Below are 18986 nucleotides of genomic sequence, written 5' to 3'. Positions count from 1 at the left end.
CCGCTTCACCCAATGCTTCTGTGTATCACTCATAGACAACCATCCGTTGGATGCAGCTGATCACTACACAACGCCTTAAGCAACTACTCTTAGCAACGTAAACTGATATTGTTCATTGATGCTTACTGTATTATGTAGAAAAGTATTGTGAGAAAGAGATCAAGTGAGCGAGTTTATTACCTGCATTCAGATTTAGCATTTTCCTTCAGGTCAGTCCTATGTATAAAAACTGTTTAAATGTCCGATATATTGTCCTTTTAACAGTTAAGGGGTTTTCCTGTGACTGACAGCACTAGTCAAAGCATTTGTCAGTTGTTCTGTGCTCACAACAATTCACTCTTTTCAATGTAAAAGTCTTCACTACTGACTTACTCATGAAGAGGTTTAAAGACAGAGTAATAATGTAATTTCTGTTGCTGTTCACGGTCAGGGACTATTTTTTTCCGGCGGAAGGAAGGCTTTTAGTGAAACTTTACCTTATGAAGGTTGCACTGATACTTATTTTTGGCTTTAATATTTGTATTGTGTGGTAACCGTTTTATAAAAGCAATAAGGTACGAGAGGCTGTGCTGTATCGTGAATAAGTCACGACTGTAGGGCGTTGTTAGGCACGATGCAAAGAGTAGCTACCTTATTGCTTACTTCTTATTGGTTACCTTGTACCTGACGTAAAATAACCACATTCTATTCTATTTTAAAATGTAAATATTTTTGTATTTTTATAAATTAAAGAAAAAAAATGCACACTTCAAAAACATAAGGATTTATTATCATTATTCACAATGAAAATGCAAAGGAAGTATTTTTTTCCAGAGACAACTGTTCATGTTCCTGAGGAGCGAGAGATCACAGTATGCTTGCCTTGGCTTTGGGGTTTGTGCGTTTGAGGGGGCACCTTTACCCCTCTCCTCCCCTCCCTATAACTGCCTCAATGGGTAACAACTTGCATATGTACAAATAATAAAGAGTTGTAACAATACTACGGAAAAAAGGCATGTATGATTACATATAATTTGGACAAGGCCTCCTGTCCCTTAACATCACAATTTAAAAAGAAAAAAGCAAAAAAAAAAAAAAAAAACTTTAGTTGTAACAAAATGAAGCAAATGGTCCTTCCTGGGCTCTAAATTAGCTATTCAGTAGTAACAACTCACAGTGCTCTTAAAATATAGTCCTAGAAGGTCTTTACAAAGAGAAAGATGGAAGAAATAATATGCACTGATTGTAAATTGCCCTGGCTTAAAATGGTTAAAAAAGAAATTTCCTGATGTAGCACAAGTATAATGAGAGTAGTCAGGGATCTTTAGTAGATATCAGTGCTTTAACAGCATGACCTCACTGTCAGTTTCATTAGAACATAAAGACAGCCAATGCAGAGATGACAAATATACAGACAATTGTGCTACACTAAAATGGATAATATTCTACAGTAAATGCATTGATCAATATACAACCTTTGAGATTATAAAATTCTTTGTAAATAAAGCACTGTACATAAAATTAGAAAAGTTATATAAGGCTCAAAAATAAGGAATTTAAGAACATACTCAAGCAAATCATTTCATGGCAAAATTAAATCTGCGAACAGTGACAGAAATATCTCCCTTCAAGCTACCTTATGTACATGTGTACGATTGGCCACAGTGTATTCTAAATTCACACACAGTAACGACTTTGATTAAACACACAGCACGACTGTAAACATGTTGAACCACAGTGAGAGCAACACAACCAGATTGCTGATGAGCTACTGCCGCCAACTAATTTTACGGACGGCACGGATGTTTATCATTTAGGTGGTATTGGCACAATAACAGAGGTGAGCAAATGTGAAATGACAAAAGTGGATAAGTAGGCAAATATATTGTGGGTCACATTAAGTAATCTGGCACTGCATAAAGGTTATCTAAAATTACACCTTGCGCTTGCTAACCCAAAGCATGTAATAAGAAATTAGAAACAGTGACAGAAAGAAAAACTTCAAGATCTGTGTAACTCCTCAGAGGCACTGGAAGATAAAGTTGACTTTGATCCTCGACCCTTTGATGCAAATTTCAGGTTAGTCTGATATTGCATGTATGAAAGCGGTTGAGGTAGTGAATACATTTCTTAAACCAATATCACATTTAGCTGCTCAGAAAATGACATTTCATTTCATTTTTCATGGAGGGGCCATACAGAAAGAAATTTTGGTGCTATGCTCATGAACTAAGGATTTTTTAAATATTCTGTGGAGTTACCAATCCAACCTAATGTGAAGTCTAGACTGATCTGCACTGAGACGAATGCAGGATTCCAGCAGTTCACTACATCCTTTTCCTGTACAGTTAGAGGAAGAGCTTTAACCGCAACACAAACTGCAAATGACCCGACTAACCAACAAAAAAATCCTTAAAAGAAATATAGAATGAAGCAGGAATTTGAATTGTTGGCCTAAACAGACTGTAAATCTGTTATAAATATAATAACCAAGTGTTAAAAGAATAACACAGAAAGCAGAAGTACTTTTCAGTAGAAGTAAAATCCCCAGGAAAAAAAAATAAAATAAAAAAAAAAATATATATATATAACAGAAATTTTGATCTGTAGCTTAACTTCTGATCATAATTTACCCACAATTCAAACGCAATACATTAAAAAAAACATTATTTTGAAGTGGATGAATATGGAGCTATTCCACAAAGACTTCCTCTGTTTTAATGGGTGTTATCAACGGCCCACCATTGGATGAATCTGAGCCTTCGTCTTTGGCCAGGTTGTCACTGTTCAGCCCACTGACGCCCATTTCTCCAGCCACTCCGCCCGAGAGCACCCCCTGGTTGAAGCACAGGTGCTTGATCACCTCATTGGGGCTGGAGAAGGTCATTTCACACACATTGCATTTGTACGGTCTCCCTGACGAGCCCAGAAACAGCGCCTCCATTTGGCTGGAGTCATCTGCTGCACACAGCTCCATGCTCTGTCGGTCCACCATGGTGTACGCTGGTTCCGAGCTCAGATTCATGCAAACGTGCCGCGCCGCCTGGTTGGCCCGGCAGAAGCTCTTGCCGCAGGCGCTGCAGCGGTACGGCTTGCCTGTGTGGATGTACATGTGCTCTCTCCAGTGGCTTTTCTGGATGAACTTACGGCCACAAGTGGAGCACTCATATTTCCTCCGCTTCACTTCCCGCTCCATGTCAGCCGCACCCTCTAGGTTGTCGATATCAGCAATATCGGACGGAGGAGGCGTGTCCGCCTGGGGCTGCGCAGTGTACAGGCTGACTGCGGTTGTTGTCGGGACAGGCATGGCGGTTTCGGGATGCGGCGAGTCTTTTGAGTACAGATGCTGCTCGCCGTCACTGGGAACGTCTACAATGATGGGAGTGGCTGCAGCGGCTTCGCTGCCTCTGAGAACTTCCTCCACCTCTGGTGTAGCAGCACCTCCAGTCGCCATGGGGGAAGCCGCACCGACGGACTCTAACACAAGGGGGAGCATAGCCTGAGTGTGCAGAAGCAGGTGCTCTCGTAAGGTCCCTCGCTGAGTGAAACGGCCCCCACAGACGTGGCACGTATAATGCTTCCTCAGAGAGGCATTTCTTCTCATGATGCTGGGCTTCACATGTAGAATGGTGTTGGTGTTTAGGGAACAAGATGGGGCCTCTGCAGATGTTTCCATTTCTGTGCCTTCCCTCACAAACTGACTGGTGCTCGCAGATGCTTCTACCTCCGTTTCCGACAGGCCGTGCCTGTGCTTGGATCCAGGACGCGTCAGTGAGGTAGCTTTGTTTGTGGTAACGCACTTCCCATCGAGCAAACCGCCACCTTCTAAGTCGAACGGCGAGGAGAGATGCGTTCTCGCTGACAGGCGGTTTGTGAGTGTGGCCTGTTGGTCTGATATCTGAATGCCATAAAGAGAGGATGACAGGGGAAGGCTGACCTCAGGGTGTGTCTGAGTTGCATGGCTAGCCAGACTGGCTTCCTGAATAAGAGGGTACGCATGGAGGAACTTGACGCCCTGCTCCAGGCGAGCTGGGTCGATAAGCTGTGTCGCCAGTTTGCCGGTGTACATCAGATTGAGGAGGTAGCTGAAGATGTCGGGCTGAATGTCGGCAGGCTTCAAGCGAACGCAGTCACTGGTTGAGAAGACAAAGAAACAGAGATTCAACGTCAAAAAACACACATCAATCTTTGTGCTATGGAAGTGCTTTAATACTTGCTTATTAGAAAAGAGCACATTTTAGCACAAATTTAGCACATTGTTCATTTTAAGTATTTATTGTGCCTTAAAATCAAAAAACACATTTTATAGTTCTTAATAGTACTAACATGCACAATCTATTGATATCCATGATCAATACTGGATATTTGTGCAGTGGATAATTGTGTTCATTTCCTGTATTACATTTTACATTCAGATTACGTTTGCCATCATCTGATGCTCACTTCACTTTAAGTTGTTAATATTTAAAAAAACTAATTAAACAATAATGATAAATGTAATCTTTAAGGCTGGAATACACTACACAATTTTTGCCCAGATATTTGCACCAATTTGCAGTCTGGATAGTTATTGAACAATCGATATTTGTGTACAGCAATTTTTTTTTTAAGCTGTCGACGCCAAAAAACGAGCGTTCTGAGAACTACGCCCACTGAAGGGGAAAGTAATCGTTGACAGGAAATTATAATATAAAAAACTGACATTTGGATATTTGACTTACCAGTGAAAAAATGTTTACTGCACACGTAGGCATATTGAGGCATAATGAGTGTCAGGATCCCAAAATTTACCTGATGCGTCACGTCTTATTGCATGTATCCACTTTTATCTCCTTAAAGGCTGGCTTTTACGGCTCGGTAGCTTCTAAAAATTTAGTTCTGGGTTTTTTAGCTTGTTTGCTGTACACCCTGTCACATAGCAGCATTTAGACATTGTTCTGTTTTTTGTTATAAGTCAGAAATGACAAGGCGGCAGCTTCACGCAACACAATGGAGTCAATGGAGAGGGTTGGATTGTTTTCCCCCCGGTCTGGGCGTGGCCTAAATGCGCTCTGTCTCTAATGGAGAGGGAGACAATTAATATTCAGCGCAAAAATGTTCACTTTGCTGAAATATCTTTTGTTGGAAGTTAAACACTGAGTTTGTGTTTTTCTTTATTATCTTTATTATTATCTTAATTTTTAAAGTAGGGATTTATAAACTGTCCTTTTACTTTATAGCTCTTTTGCACAAAGCTGTTTTGTATATAGCAAAGATATATTTAGGCTATATATGTTTTCATAGCATTCAGTTGGCATGTTTGTTTGAAGAACAGCATTGCGCAGGATGTGGAATAGAGTGTTTTGTCAATAAAAGAAAAGAAAAAGAAACTTTGGCTTTTGATCCCAATTAATCAAAGAAATAATCGGCCAACTAATCGATTATCAAAATAATAATTGCAGCCCTTCTTCACACTAGGATTCTATCCAGTTGGAGGACATTGAACAGGTTTAATATTTTGAACTGATTCTAGAACACATTGTTTTCCATCTGTCATGCATCTCTTATCAACAAAGTGCATGTTTCTGTGTGAGTTTGCTGCGCTGGGACAGTTTGAAAGTCTGGTAGTGTGTGTGATCCCTAGTTGCTTAATGTATGATGCCCAGTTTGTTTTTGTTTTGTCGTTTTAAAGTTCTATTTTTGGCCTTTTTATGCCTTTATTGGAAAGGACAGTGTAGAGCTGGGAATAAAACTAGGGTTACCGGAGGCGCAGTTGCTCTATATGTTTGAACGCTACCCATGAGGCTCGGACACAATGCCAAGTTTTACTCTGTAATAATTTACAAACTCAGCAAGTGTATGATGCCTAGTGTTTTAAAATGTGTTCAGATTTAAAAAGTCATGTAGAATACTCTAGCCTTTAGCAAATGAATATCCATTTCAAACTGCACATAATAATATTGTAGTGCCTAAATTCACTTGTAGCATTTGAAATGACTGATTTATTTTTAATTCATTTAGACAAAATAATATAGAATTGTAATATTGGTCATTTATTGGTTATAACATGAGAACACATCCCTAGTATAGGCACAACTTGGGAATGAAAAAACAAAACAAAAAAACAAAACATATAAAGCTTTTACCTGTCCTGGTGTATAAACAGCATTCTGAAGTAGTTCGAGAATGCGGCCAGTACGGCCTTGTGTGCTTTGAAAAAAACATCTCCAATGGCGACCGTGCAGTCACACAGGAAGCCAAACTCCCTCTGCGCGTTGAGCTGCTGCAGAAGGATAAGACCATGATTGGCCAGCTCCATGCTTCCACCTACACAGAAAGGGCCAGAGATGACAGTCAACTTCCTGTCTACTACAGACCACAATGCACCAAAAAAAGACTGTTAAGTTGTCTGTTGACATGGACTTAATCAGCAGTGAACAGCCATAAATATGATTCTAACACTGTTGGATTTAACAATAAGCTCAACTCGAATTTACACTTAGCATATGAATATTAAAACCAGTACTACTTTCTTATTCTTAAGGTTAAGGATTTGAACAAACTTTAACCCTTGACCTTAAGCATTACACAAACTCTTCCCCCATGATTTGTGCCACTAAAATGAACCTTATGCTGTGTGGCTTGTTTGGGAAGATGTGCTGTTACTTTAAGCGATAGGATTTAATTACAGTGCTTTTAAGGCACTCTGATACAGCATTTGATTTACTAAAGTCTAAAACCTAAACACTAATTCTTTTGCTTCTTAAGATTGGCAAATCCACTTCCCATTCACATTTAAGATAAAGCTGAAGGAAGGTTTCGCCGAGTATGCATTCTCCAGACATTTACAAACAGAAAAAACTGTAGATGGAGTGTGTGGTTTTCATATTGACCCTCTGTTTAAAACTTCATATTTTCACAGGATATATCTTGAAACATTTTCAGCTGCATTATCTGAATATTTTCATATCACAAGGTTAAGATTCATTAGAAATTATATTTAAGACAACTAACTGTTTATTCAGATAGCAAAAAGACACTCAGACCAACAGAATGGTCAGATACAGCCAAAGGCCAAACATCTGAGGCAACCTTTGAACAATGAACCCAGATCCCTGAGGTTCTTATTATTAACCCTCAACTACCAGAACCAGCTCAGCAGCCTCTGTGCCTTGAATGTCCATTAGCCTAAGGTCAATCACAGGCTTTGTTTGTCACATGACTAGCTCTTCAGCCAGCATTCCTGGGGCTACTTCCACTCAACCCTGCTTGGGTGGAGAAAGCAGGGTGGAGAGTCCATAGAGCCTACAGACTCACTGTCAGTGGCCTTTGAAAGCATTGGTTGTAACGTCACATAGCTGTGTGTAAAGACTGGGGAAAAAGCTTTTTAAAAAAAACAAAACATTGTCAGATCTTTAATCGTCCAACGGCACCAGTGATTTTGGACTATTCTGAGACCTACTGGCCTGGACGCATGATGTTTGTTTAAGTGCTGTTGTTTCACACCAAAGCAGTTTGTTTATATTTTGTTTTGTTCATTGTCATCTATATTTTTTGTTTTTGTTTACAACACATACATATAAAATAATTATTTCATAAAATTAATGAATCACAATAATTTTTTGTGTTATTGTTGTTATTTGTGCGATATTGGTGGCACGCTCTATGAAACGTAACGCTGCTTTGCAAAGAACTTCTAAACTTTGTAAAGAACATTGTCTCTAAAAGTGATATATGAAGTAATAATAATAATAAAAAAGCTAACCAAACCAACCAACCAGCTACAAGGTGAATCATAGCATTACAAAATTTTATTTGAAGCAAAATTGTATTTGAAAATTGGACTAAAGTAAAAAGGTACAAGAGATAAAGTGTATTTAACAGCTTTAACAATAGAAAGAGCTACAATCCCATGAAGCGTTGCAAATTAGATAATCGAATTAAAAACAAAAGGGGAAAAATATAAAACTACTGATACATTCTGTTTTTCGGCAACAATAAAGTAGGGAAATAGGCCTATTTGGACACAGAACGAATTGTACGTCATTCGTGGAGCTTTGAGGGAGCGGGCTAGCATTAAAGAAATATTTTGGCGCAATTTGCTTTTCGTGATTCTCTGTTTATTGGAGATTCCTCTGCAGAATCATGTCGTTTTTTGTCCAGAAATTTTACTGTTTACTGTTATTTAAAATTAAGTTGAAATAATGCAGACTGATTGCTTCACCAAAAGCAAATACCATTGACAATAATCTTGTAGCCCACAGTTGATCTGTAAAGATTTATAAGTTATTGTTAAAAATCATTCTTCTATGGAGCAAATAAATGGGATTTTTACTTTTCGGAACTGAGTGTTGCACTTTATTGCTCATTGCATGTGATCATGTGATGTCAACATGGCAGCACCGATGAGGAAGTAGAAAAAAAACATCTTTTTCTAAAAGACTGATATGTCGTCTGATTGTACATAATTTCTAATATTTCATAAAAGTCTTCATTTCTTTTTGGTGTAAAACGTTTTTAATTAGCAAAACGTTTTGGGTAAATATTTAACTTTAGTTTTTTACTCAATAAGTCACCCAGCTTTCAGCAATCATCGAAATTTATCTGAAAATACAAACAGTGACATAACTAATTTTATCAAGTCATTTATAAACCGTTTACAGGTGTTTCCTGGTTCCGACTATATATCAAACGAGCATTGCAGTTCCTCATAACTTCAGTTCCAAACCCAAACCAATCGCTACAGCTTCAACTTGCTCTCATTGTGGTTTGTAAACTAGCTCCTCCCACTACGGAGACACGTGGAACGGACAGATCTCCCGCAGAGACCGACCACTTCCGCAATCTGTTTTCCTTCGCAAATAGAAAATAAACCGTCAAAAACTGAAACGTGATGACTGATACTATCACGCGCCGAAGCTCGCTACTCGACCAGCACATGATCAAGCGACCTCATCTCGAATATAGTGTAAATTAACGACGATATAAACCCAGAACGGAGCGCGCATCAGAGAAGGGAAGCAAAAATAAACGGAGCTTCGTGAAACGGACACACACACACACGGGGGGAAGGGGTGGTCACCGAATAAATAAACTAAAAAACAACAAATACAGAAAACGCACAGTAAATGATAAAGGTTGATGGGTGTAAACACACACGTACCTTTCCTCCGCTAGAGCGTGTGGAGCTCGGTGAGTCGTTGTCTGTTACCGGAGGACTTGTCCGTTGGGCTCGCAGCTGCTCTGTTCCTCTCAAACGCAGCATTGGCGGCGATGGTCGTCGGTGTTTTCCGGTCGGGTTACGTTACAATCACATGACTGTCTAAAAGGGCTTAAAACAGCGGTTGTAAAACCCACTTCCCTGGGATGCCAAAACAAACGGTCTTTGGCGCTAAGAGCAGCTAAATGAGTGCACTGCTGAACGATACGCGTGTCGTTCTCCTCGTGTGTTCACGTTGCGGCGGAGACGAATGTTGAGTAATCATTCAGGGACGACAAACGTTGGTGAACGTTACACATAATAGGATTTTAGTGGAGTTGGATAGCCGTAGGTCACGCTACCCACCCCCACATGAAGATAACGTATCGAGACAGATACATGCAGCAGGGCTATTTGCATTTCAGTTGACAGACTGTGCACTTTTTCAGCCAAGAGAAACTGGCTCACGAGAAATGCGCGTATTATTCGAAAAACGATGATATCACACCCACATGCTATGAACTCAATGAGGTATATTACAACAAGATACATCATTTAGCTTAAAAATACATGGGGATATTAATGGAGTTTTTTAAATTTTAAATGGCTAAAGCGAATAAATATGATATAAATATAATAAACCCACGTTTATTTATTCGTATATTAAAAAGTGTATGTGTGTATACAGTCAAAACAAAATTTATTCAGACACCTTGAACATTTCATTCATTAATACAGTTTATTCACTAGTTTATGACAAGACCTCTGAGTTAAACTGTCAGAAAAAAAATTATCTTAATTTTGTCAGATAACACTTGCGCAAAACATGGTCAGGTCAAAGTGAATCATTTTTGGTTCCAAATTTTTATCAATTCCACTGTATGAAAGATTTTGGGTATGATGTCACAGTTTACTTTATTTTGCTATCCTCACTTACATAAATAAACTAAAATGCTTACATAGTCTCCTGCACTCACTAGTACAAATATATCAAAAATGTCTGAATAATTTTTGGTTTGACTGTGTGTGTATATATATATATATATATATATATATATATATATATGGTTTAACAGAATTAATGTGATTATTTTAATTTGTGCAGGTTTAGTCCTCCATTGGTTGACATGTTTAATGTATTTGCAACAAATGTTATTAAACATCGTTTATAAAATGGTACTATTAATACTATTAATTTTCTTAGTTAATTTTTGGGTATAATATGTCACAGTTTACTTTATTTTGCTATCCTCACTTACATAAATAAACTAAAATGCTTACATAGTCTCCTGCACCCACTACAAATATATCAAAAATGTCTGAATAATTTTTGGTTTGACTGTATATATATATATGTATATGGTTTAACAAAATTAATAAATGTGATTATTTTAATTTGTGCAGGTTTAGTCCTCCATTGGTTGACATGTTTAATGTATTTGCAACAAATGTTATTAAACATTGTTTATAAAATGGTACTATTAATATTAATTTTCTTAGTCAAGTCTTTAAAAAAAATACTTGCAAATCTTTATACCCGAATGAACAGATTTTTTCTTTATCTTAAGGGTGCTAAATAAAAATATTTCCTTATGATCCCAGAAAGAGGATCCTTATTCTATGTTCTCACTAATCAATTAATTTTAACGAAAATTGAAATATTTTTTTTACCATTTGGATCATCCTGACCTTGGAGAGGGCCTTTTTCATTCTCTATACTTTAGATATAATGCCTTTAAATGCATTTAGCCTTTAAAAAGCTACATTTTGTTGTAAGAGGAATTAATTTAATTTCCCTAAGCTTTTTTTTAAAGAATCGCTACCTTGAGAAATTCACTAGTTCCTTTCTGAACAGTGCAAGAGGTGAAACGATTTGCATTTTCCTTTTCAGTTTGCTTGTGTCCAGAGATTATGAGCTTTCATTATGAGCTGAGGGGAACAGGATGTGAGCTCGCTTGACCAGGCCTGCTAAAGATGTCAGGAAATGAATAACACTGGGGAATCACATGAACAAATACATGAAAGAATATTGAGAAAATGTTAAGAAAATATAAAAGAGTGGTTTACAACAGCATAACAACAGTTTAAGACAGCAAAATAAGCATGCCAACTTCAAGTTGCGGGTCTGCAAAAAAAAAAGAACAAGGAAAGGGAAGTTGGGGGGTGGTGTCTCCATACAGAGAAAACAAGCTGTCTGTTAGGGCCATGTGGTCTGGTGGGGTGATGAAGGCATCTGGGGCTGGTTTCTGTTTCCAATTTTTGAAAATCACATTAGCGTCCTTAAATATGGTTTAGAATTGTTACTGTCTGTAGACAGAATAATAAAATGTAACTGGTTTAGTAAGTTAGTATAGTATCCATATCAAGCATGTTCTGACATGTAGATTAGATATATAAAACAGACCTGATTTATCTTTTTTAATCAATTACAGTTAATCAGTAACAACCCCTAGATCTGTGCGGTCTCTCTTTCATGAAAAGGATATCCCAAGAACCTGCTGAAAATGTTTAAACATTAGACTATGCCGGTTCTTTCTGGTCTTTTCCGGATAAGCTATTGTTTTGCTCTGTGGCCGGCTGGTCACCCAGCTTGATCAGCTGAAAAGTGCCCAAAAACCCTCTAAAACCAGCCAACAGACCAGACTGAGAGACCAGCTACAAACCATCTGGTTAAGATGTTTTTTTTTTTCACCAGTGCAGGCTTATTCGAATTGAATTAATATTAAATAAAAATTACAATGTAGTTTTGTGAATATTATGTTAATTTAAACACTATCTGAATATTGTCTTATGTCTGATTTGTTTGTGTGACCAACATGGCTTACAGATCGGCCACTAGAGGACAGTAGTGTCAACGATCACGAGATACTGACAGACAGCCTAAATTGGCTTATGATTTCTCATGAAACAACAACAAATAACAAGTTTATTTGTGTGATTTAATGTTTTACCGCGATATGCCAGTGAAGGACACAGAGTGTGTTAAATTATTTTATATCTTTACATTACATTGTTAGTTGGTCAGCGATCGTTCTTAAATAAAGTTTGTTGAAAATCTCTAGTCCTTCCTGTTTGTATTGCAAAGATGGAGGTAGAGGGAATATTTCCCCCGCTGTCACTCTCTGCTAAGTTTGAGGGGTATGTCTTCATAATAGTTTTGCTTTCATGCTCACTGTTGTCGTCATTTATATACAATTAGGCTGCGGAAAGAAAATCTTCGTGTTGTTCAATTGCAGTGAATGCATGCTGCATTAATAGTCAGCATGACAGACTATCATTAGTCCCTTTCACGCGTACGGACTATACTGGTAAATTACCGTTTACGCTAGAGCATGTGTCAAAGGACATTTTCAAAAATACCGGTAAATCATTTCTGGCAATTTTCCGGTATATGAAGTTGTAACATTAACGTTACCTGTAAATTACCGATATGATGCTGATTAAAAGAGGAATATCGATATTAGCACGCTCTGCAGCTACAACTGCGTACTTATCGGTACTTATGCATCTAGTGTTTTTAAGAGCATTCTGCGCGACAACAAAAGATGGCGAAAATTGGACAGATAGTAAAACTGAATGAATAAAACGGCGCAGCGTTTACTGTTCTTTTGTTACTGATAGTATCTTACCGGTAAAAAAAGACAGAACAAGTGTGAACAGCACATTTGTGCATTTACTGGAAAAGTCAACCTGGTTATTTTACTGTAAATGTGTGAAAGGGCCGAGTGTCTGTGTTTCAAAACAACCAAGTGAACCCAGCCTTTTTTTTTTTTTTTTTTGGCAACATTGGCGGTCATGAACACTCGCACTAGGGCTAAATATGCTGTCTAGGTAGGCGAGCTTTTGAGACACTTTGATTTCAGTGGACATGCAATTAAAGTAACGAACTACTGCCAATTATTACCTAATACAATACTTTATTCCTTTTTAGATTAATTTCTTTATTATTCTTCAAATTACTACCCAGATAGCACACGTAGGCTACTGCAAGATGTCTGTTAAAGATCACTTAATCTGGAAAGCATCTGCTGTGTACAGACGTCTTTAAGATGTCAGTATACATGCATTCTAAATCATAAACATCTTAAAGACATTTTCTAAACGTCTATTTGACATCTGACAGGAAACGTCCTATAAGTATTGCAGATGAGCAAACACTGCGCTAGGTTTTTTTCATAACAAATGTATTTTTTTGTCTAAATTATAGAATTATTTTAAATGACAAAATAATAATTATACCTAAAATGTTTAATTATTCGCTATTTCTAGATCATTTGCCTATCTGACTGTGAGAGATAGACTACCAACCATACTCACAAAAGTGGTAGACACATTACATCGCAATAAAGAAAATTTCTTCAAAGACTATGGAGAGGTATGTATGATTTTTCATTTGTTATGTAATATTATTACAATATTCAATATTTTCTGATGTTATTCATAAAATAAAACTGACCGTTTTCTCAGATTTAACTACTAGATAATGTTTCATCAGGATGGCATCAAGGCAGAGAAGAGGGCCATCTCCTTCCTGTCCAAGCTGAGGAATGAACTGCAGACAGACAAACCTGTGCTGCTTCTGACTGATAATGCTGAGGACACAGAGGCCTGGAATGAATACATGGGTAGACAGCAGGACCTGATGGAGGACGGGCAGCCTGTCAGCTGGTTCAAGTCGCCGTGGCTTTATATGGAGTGCTACATGTACCGAAGGATCCAAGAGGCTCTGTATATGAAGTAATATATATGAAATATATACACATATGAATGTAAATATATTGTTTAAAGTAGTTGCTATTGAGATGTTAAGGACACATGACCATATGGCAATTACATTTAAATTTGTTTAAAGGGTTCGTTCACCCAAAAAATAAATTTGTCATTAATTACTCACCCTCATGTCGCTCCAAACCCGTAAGACCTTCCTTTATCTTCAGAACACAAATTAAGATATTTTTGAGGAAATCCGAGAGCTTTCTGACCTCCCGATACACAGCAACGTCATAACCAATTTCAAGGCCCAGAAAGGTAATAAAGATGTTGCTAAAATAGTCCATGTGACAACAGTGGTTCAACCTTAATGTTATGAAGTGACGAGAATACTTTTTGTGCGCAAAACTAAACTAAAATAACAACTTTATTCAACAATCTCTTCTCTTCCCTGAAAGTCTAAGAAATTGTTGAATAAAGTCATTATTTTTGTTTTGTTTTACTCTTTCTGGGCCTTGAAATTGGTTATGACGTTGCTGTGCATATAGAGGTCAGAAAGATCAAAAATGTCTTGTGTTCCGAAGATCTTACGGGTTTGGAATGACATGAGGGTGAGTAATTAATGACAGAAATGTAATTTTTGGGTGAACTAACCCTTTAAATTAGGTATTTTAATATTTAAAATTCATAGGAGCATGATTTGACTTGTTAGTTCAGTTACAAGAATATATATTTTTTAATAATAGGACAGATTTATATCACGAAGACCATTGAAAAATGTACACAATTGTACTTTACAGGTCTAAATGAAATTGTGATGAGTAAAAAAGTATGGCTTGCTTTAGAAATAGATTAGTACAGTAATTAGTGAAGTAGTTTACACCATTTTATTGTCTTTTAAATCAAAGAATCATTTCAAGAGCTATCTTTATCTTTTTCACAATATTTTGTTAAATCGAGAGTAATTGATTTAATTACTTTCCGTTGCACTGGTACATTTTGATTTGTATAATGAATTTATTTTGTTTCATTTTGCTTTCAAAGTCCACCGATGGATAAATTTGACGTGTATAAGGAGGGAAAGACACAAAGCTTCTTTGAATCTCAACAAGCGATTAAAAGTCTCTGTACATACCTTCAGGAGCTCATCACCAACATGGAGAACATGACTGAGATGAAGCTGCGAGAGAACTTTCTCAAGTTGCTTCAGGTTAGTATGTCCATCCTCTTAGCAGGAGCATAATTCAATGATCCCTGCCATTAAAAACAATTGTTTCTGGGATATGGTTATGTTTCTATGACAAAAGAACACAACACCAAAAACAAGGAAGCTTGGAGATGCAAGATTCTAATCGATTTCACTGAGCCGTAACCATAATCTTGTTGGCCAAAATAACATCAAGTTTGTGGTGCCAAGTATTATGCCTAGAGGTGGCTATTGCTTTCAGCATGTGCTTGTGCACTTAATTGATATTAGGCTGTTGGGGATACCATAATGTCACATAATCTTGTTTACTGTGTATTTTGTAGGTCTCTCTGTGGGGAAACAAGTGTGATCTGTCTATCTCTGCCGGACAGGACAACTCTCAAAGGTCCAATCCCATCGATTCTCTCTCTGACCTCCAGCGCTTCATATTAGTAGATGACTCCAACATGGTTTGGTCAACGCTGGTTGCTGCTCAAGGGTCCGGACCCTCAGGGAAGAAGCATGCGAGAGTGGACATTATTTTAGACAATGCTGGTTTTGAGCTTGTTACCGATCTGGTCCTTGCTGACTTCCTTATTTCTGCTGGACTAGCCAAGCAAATCCGATTTCATGGCAAGTCCATCCCATGGTTTGTCTCTGACGTCACCAAACAAGACTTTGAGTGGACCATCATGCAGACCATGGCAGCTAATCACAAGTGGATGTCAGCTAGTGGTGTCCAATGGAAGCATTTCATGAAAGAGGGCACCTGGTCCTACCATGACCACCCTTTCTGGACCTTACCCCATGAGTTCTGCGACATGCCGTTGGATGCAGCTGATCTCTACAGATCGCTCCAGGGCTCTGATCTGATTCTCTTCAAAGGAGACCTGAACTACAGGAAGCTGACTGGCGATAGGAAATGGGAGCACACAGTTCTGTTTGATAGGGCGTTGAGGGGATTCCATCCTGCCCCTCTCTGTAGTCTTAGGACATTGAAGGCTGATGTTCAGGTGGGCTTACAGCCTGGTCAGGCAGAGAAGCTCAGCTCTCAGGATCCAGACTGGATGACTAGTGGCAAATACGCTGTGGTTCAGTTTTCCAGTCCACACAGAGAACAGTAGGAGTGTTTTTAAAGGGTTAGTTCTGTCATTACATTACTCACTCTCATGTCGTTCCAAACCTGTAAGACTTTTGTTTATCTTCGGAACACAAATTAAGATATTTTAAATGAAATCTGAGCGATTTCTGTCCCTCCATTGACAGCTACGCAACTACCACTTTGACGCTTCAAAAATATAAAGGGATCGTAAAACTAATCCATATGAATTGAGTGCTTTAGTCCAAATCTTGAGAGACATGATCGCTTTATATGATGAACAGACTGAATTTAGGCTTTTATTCACATATAAACATTCATCAACGCACACATCAGTTATGATAAACTGAAGCTCAAGCATGTTTGCTTGACATGCGAGAACCAATGAGGTTCATTCTTGTGAGTTATACAGCACGTTTGAACTTCCACAAGAACCAATGAGGTTTGTTCTCGGGCGTCAAGCAAGTGTGGTTGAGCTTCTGTTAATGTTCGCTGATCAATGTTTATTTGTGAATAAAAGCCTAAATGTAATCTGTTCATCTTATTAAGCGATCATGTCTCTTCAGAAAATTGGAACTAAATTACTCAGTTCATATAGATTAATTTTACAACCTCTTCATGAACTTTTTGAAGCATCAAAGTGGTAGTTCTGGCTCAGATTTTATTAAAAATATATTCACTTGTGTCCCGAAGATGAAAAGTCTTACGGGTTTGGAACCACACAAGGGTGAGTAATTAATGATAGAACTTTCTTGTTTGAGAGAACTAACTCTTTAAAGGAAAGCGAGTCCTCACTGATAAGTAGATTAACAGGAAGCAAGAGATAAAGTGATAAAATGCACTGAAGATGCTGCTTGTCATTTACCAACAACATGCCAAACAAATGTGTTGTGGTGTTTTATCTTTGCTTGTATTTTTTTTATCCAACACTTGTTTTGCTTGTAAGCAAATAATTTAATGAACCATACTGCTACTGCATATCAAACACTGATGTCCTTGTTGATAGAACAATGAGGTTTTGAAGAGAAACCTGACAATCTTTTGATCATAGTTTACACAGTATGTGGTTTTCTGTTTGCACTACTGATGTGCATTGTGTACAAGTATGGTTGCTTAAAAAATACAGATGTAAACATTAAGACATACAATTCATCCATAAGACTTCATAGATGTCGTTTGGTATGATAGACAATAAAAAGGTACTGAACCTAAATTTTAACTTGTAGTTAAATGTTATTGACCAAAACTCCTTTAAATAGTGAGAAAGGTGTGTGTTTCTGGCAAATTTTATAGCATTTTTTTTTTTTTTTTTTTTTAAATGTAGCCTGATAGTTTGGGCTTTGCATGGAGTGCATAATTGAAAATAAACCATTATAGAAATACTGTTTTAATAAAACAGTTTTAGTAAAGTAATGGCAAAACAGAATGTATGAGGACACCAATTCAAAAGGGATTTCATGAATGCAAATGCCCCTCCAAGGTTTTGTTTTAGCCAAGCACTAAATCACAATCATTTACTAACATCAATATATGGTAACACATTCTGCTTTCTGGCTGATAAAAATACTGGTCATACACCATCTCAAAGAGTTTTTATTGTTTACAGTTTGGATTAACTTGCACTTTAAAAGCAGGTTTACTGTTATCTGCAGTGAGGAGAACTGCACCAAGATTGTTTCTTTTTAAGCTTATTTGTGAGCAAATTGGAAACTTGCTAGTCAGGATACCATGTGTATGTACTCACACTTGTTAAAATCGTAATTCTGTGTTTTGAATGCAATTGAACAAAGTTTAGAAAATACATTTTTCCTTGTTTTTTTAAGTTGAACTCTTGCAATGTAATCTTAAGTTCCAGCGATTCAATTCAGTTCTCCTATTTTTCCCCAGTCATGAAATTACGCTGGCAGAAGTGTTCATAGTAAAGACCCATGCTGCTATTTGACCTGTCTTTGTAGGCGCAATTTGTTTTCACAGTGTGCTTTTTTTAAAGTTGTGTGGAATCTTACTGGGTTTTCCAAGGAACCTTGCCTCTACAGAGCAAAGAAAAGAGTCGAGAACCCCCAAAGCATTGATGTTACATAATACGCACGTGAACACTATCTTTTTGTGTTTAGGGGTCAGCTGAGGACTGCGTACATGCTGTTTTTTTTTGTTTTGTTTTTTTCCTGGAAATCAAGGCCATGGTTTTGGGCTTTGAACTGTTCTAGTTCTCTTCTGGCAAGAGCTAAGCTCAAATGTAGACTTAAAGATTTCAGTTGGCTTCAAATAAAGGATTGTAAGATGTATTGTTGTTTATGTAGTGTGTGTTTTTTGTTGTTGATTTTTTTCCAGATACCTGCAGGCAACAGACTGAGACTTTATTGTGCTAAACGGACACTGGCTTCTATGTACATTATACATACTGTATCATAATACATAAAAATGTTATCAATACAGTATGTTTTAATATCAGCTCTATTTTGAAAACAAACATGGTTATTTTATATTTGCAAAGCTGTGAGAAATAAATAGACAAAAATCAACTAATGTTTTAATTAAATGCATTAGCAGTAATTATGTTTGAGGACAGAGCTGCATATTTTAACCACAAATTATCATTATAAAAATGAGAAAAAGATCATTTCTTGGGATTGTCAGAAATAGTTCACTACCATTTAAAAGTTTACAGTTAGTATTTTTTAAAGGTTTTTAAAGTAGTCTCTTCTGCTCACCAAGGCTGCATTTGTTAAAAATGCAGTAAAAACAGTAATAATCTGAAATATTACAATTTAATACCACTCTTTTCTATTTTAATAATATATATTATAATATATTATATATATATATATATATAT

At 37.2% G+C, this 18986-nt stretch overlaps 2 protein-coding genes across 3 annotated transcripts; one reads left to right on the top strand and one right to left on the bottom strand.

Annotated features, from left to right (window-relative positions):
• Positions 1–826: 826 nt before the first annotated feature.
• On the bottom strand, positions 827–9739 carry zbtb2b (zinc finger and BTB domain containing 2b). The gene is made up of 3 exons (XM_067382993.1): positions 9122–9739; positions 6105–6285; positions 827–4112 (listed from the first exon to the last, which is right to left on the bottom strand). Exons 2-3 carry the CDS (start codon positions 6275–6277, stop codon positions 2672–2674), a joined length of 1614 nt encoding a protein of 537 aa, XP_067239094.1. The 5' UTR covers positions 6278–6285; positions 9122–9739; the 3' UTR covers positions 827–2671.
• A 2502-nt stretch (positions 9740–12241) lies between these two features.
• On the top strand, positions 12242–18428 carry armt1 (acidic residue methyltransferase 1). Of its 2 annotated transcripts, none has more exons than XM_067382991.1 (5): positions 12242–12295; positions 13427–13532; positions 13653–13894; positions 14912–15077; positions 15398–18428. In XM_067382991.1, exons 1-5 carry the CDS (start codon positions 12243–12245, stop codon positions 16175–16177), a joined length of 1347 nt encoding a protein of 448 aa, XP_067239092.1. In that variant the 5' UTR covers position 12242; the 3' UTR covers positions 16178–18428. The 2 variants fall into 2 exon arrangements, with proteins under 2 accessions (XP_067239092.1, XP_067239093.1); XM_067382992.1 differs by lacking the exon at positions 12242–12295 and adding an exon at positions 12339–12465.
• The last annotated feature ends 558 nt before the right edge of the window (positions 18429–18986 follow it).

The sequence above is a fragment of the Chanodichthys erythropterus genome, chromosome 4, assembly GCF_024489055.1.
Source record: "Chanodichthys erythropterus isolate Z2021 chromosome 4, ASM2448905v1, whole genome shotgun sequence".
Classification (NCBI taxonomy): Eukaryota; Metazoa; Chordata; class Actinopteri; order Cypriniformes; family Xenocyprididae; genus Chanodichthys; species Chanodichthys erythropterus.
The sequence above is the reverse complement of the archived record's forward strand: the minus strand, read 5'-3'. Positions and strand labels throughout refer to the sequence as shown.

What these genes read in the sequence shown, in the direction of transcription:
- zbtb2b (XM_067382993.1), bottom strand. Translation starts at nt 6,277, where the DNA reads ATGGAGCTGGCCAATCATGGTCTTATCCTTCTGCAGCAGCTCAACGCG. An exon ending in CTGTTTATACACCAGGACAG is followed by an intron (nt 4,113 to 6,104) that starts GTAAAAGCTTTA and finishes CTTCTCAACCAG; the next exon opens with TGACTGCGTTCGCTTGAAGC.
- armt1 (XM_067382991.1), top strand. Translation starts at nt 12,243, where the DNA reads ATGGAGGTAGAGGGAATATTTCCCCCGCTGTCACTCTCTGCTAAGTTT. An exon ending in CTCTCTGCTAAGTTTGAGGG is followed by an intron (nt 12,296 to 13,426) that starts GTATGTCTTCAT and finishes CGCTATTTCTAG; the next exon opens with ATCATTTGCCTATCTGACTG. An exon ending in TCTTCAAAGACTATGGAGAG is followed by an intron (nt 13,533 to 13,652) that starts GTATGTATGATT and finishes ATGTTTCATCAG; the next exon opens with GATGGCATCAAGGCAGAGAA.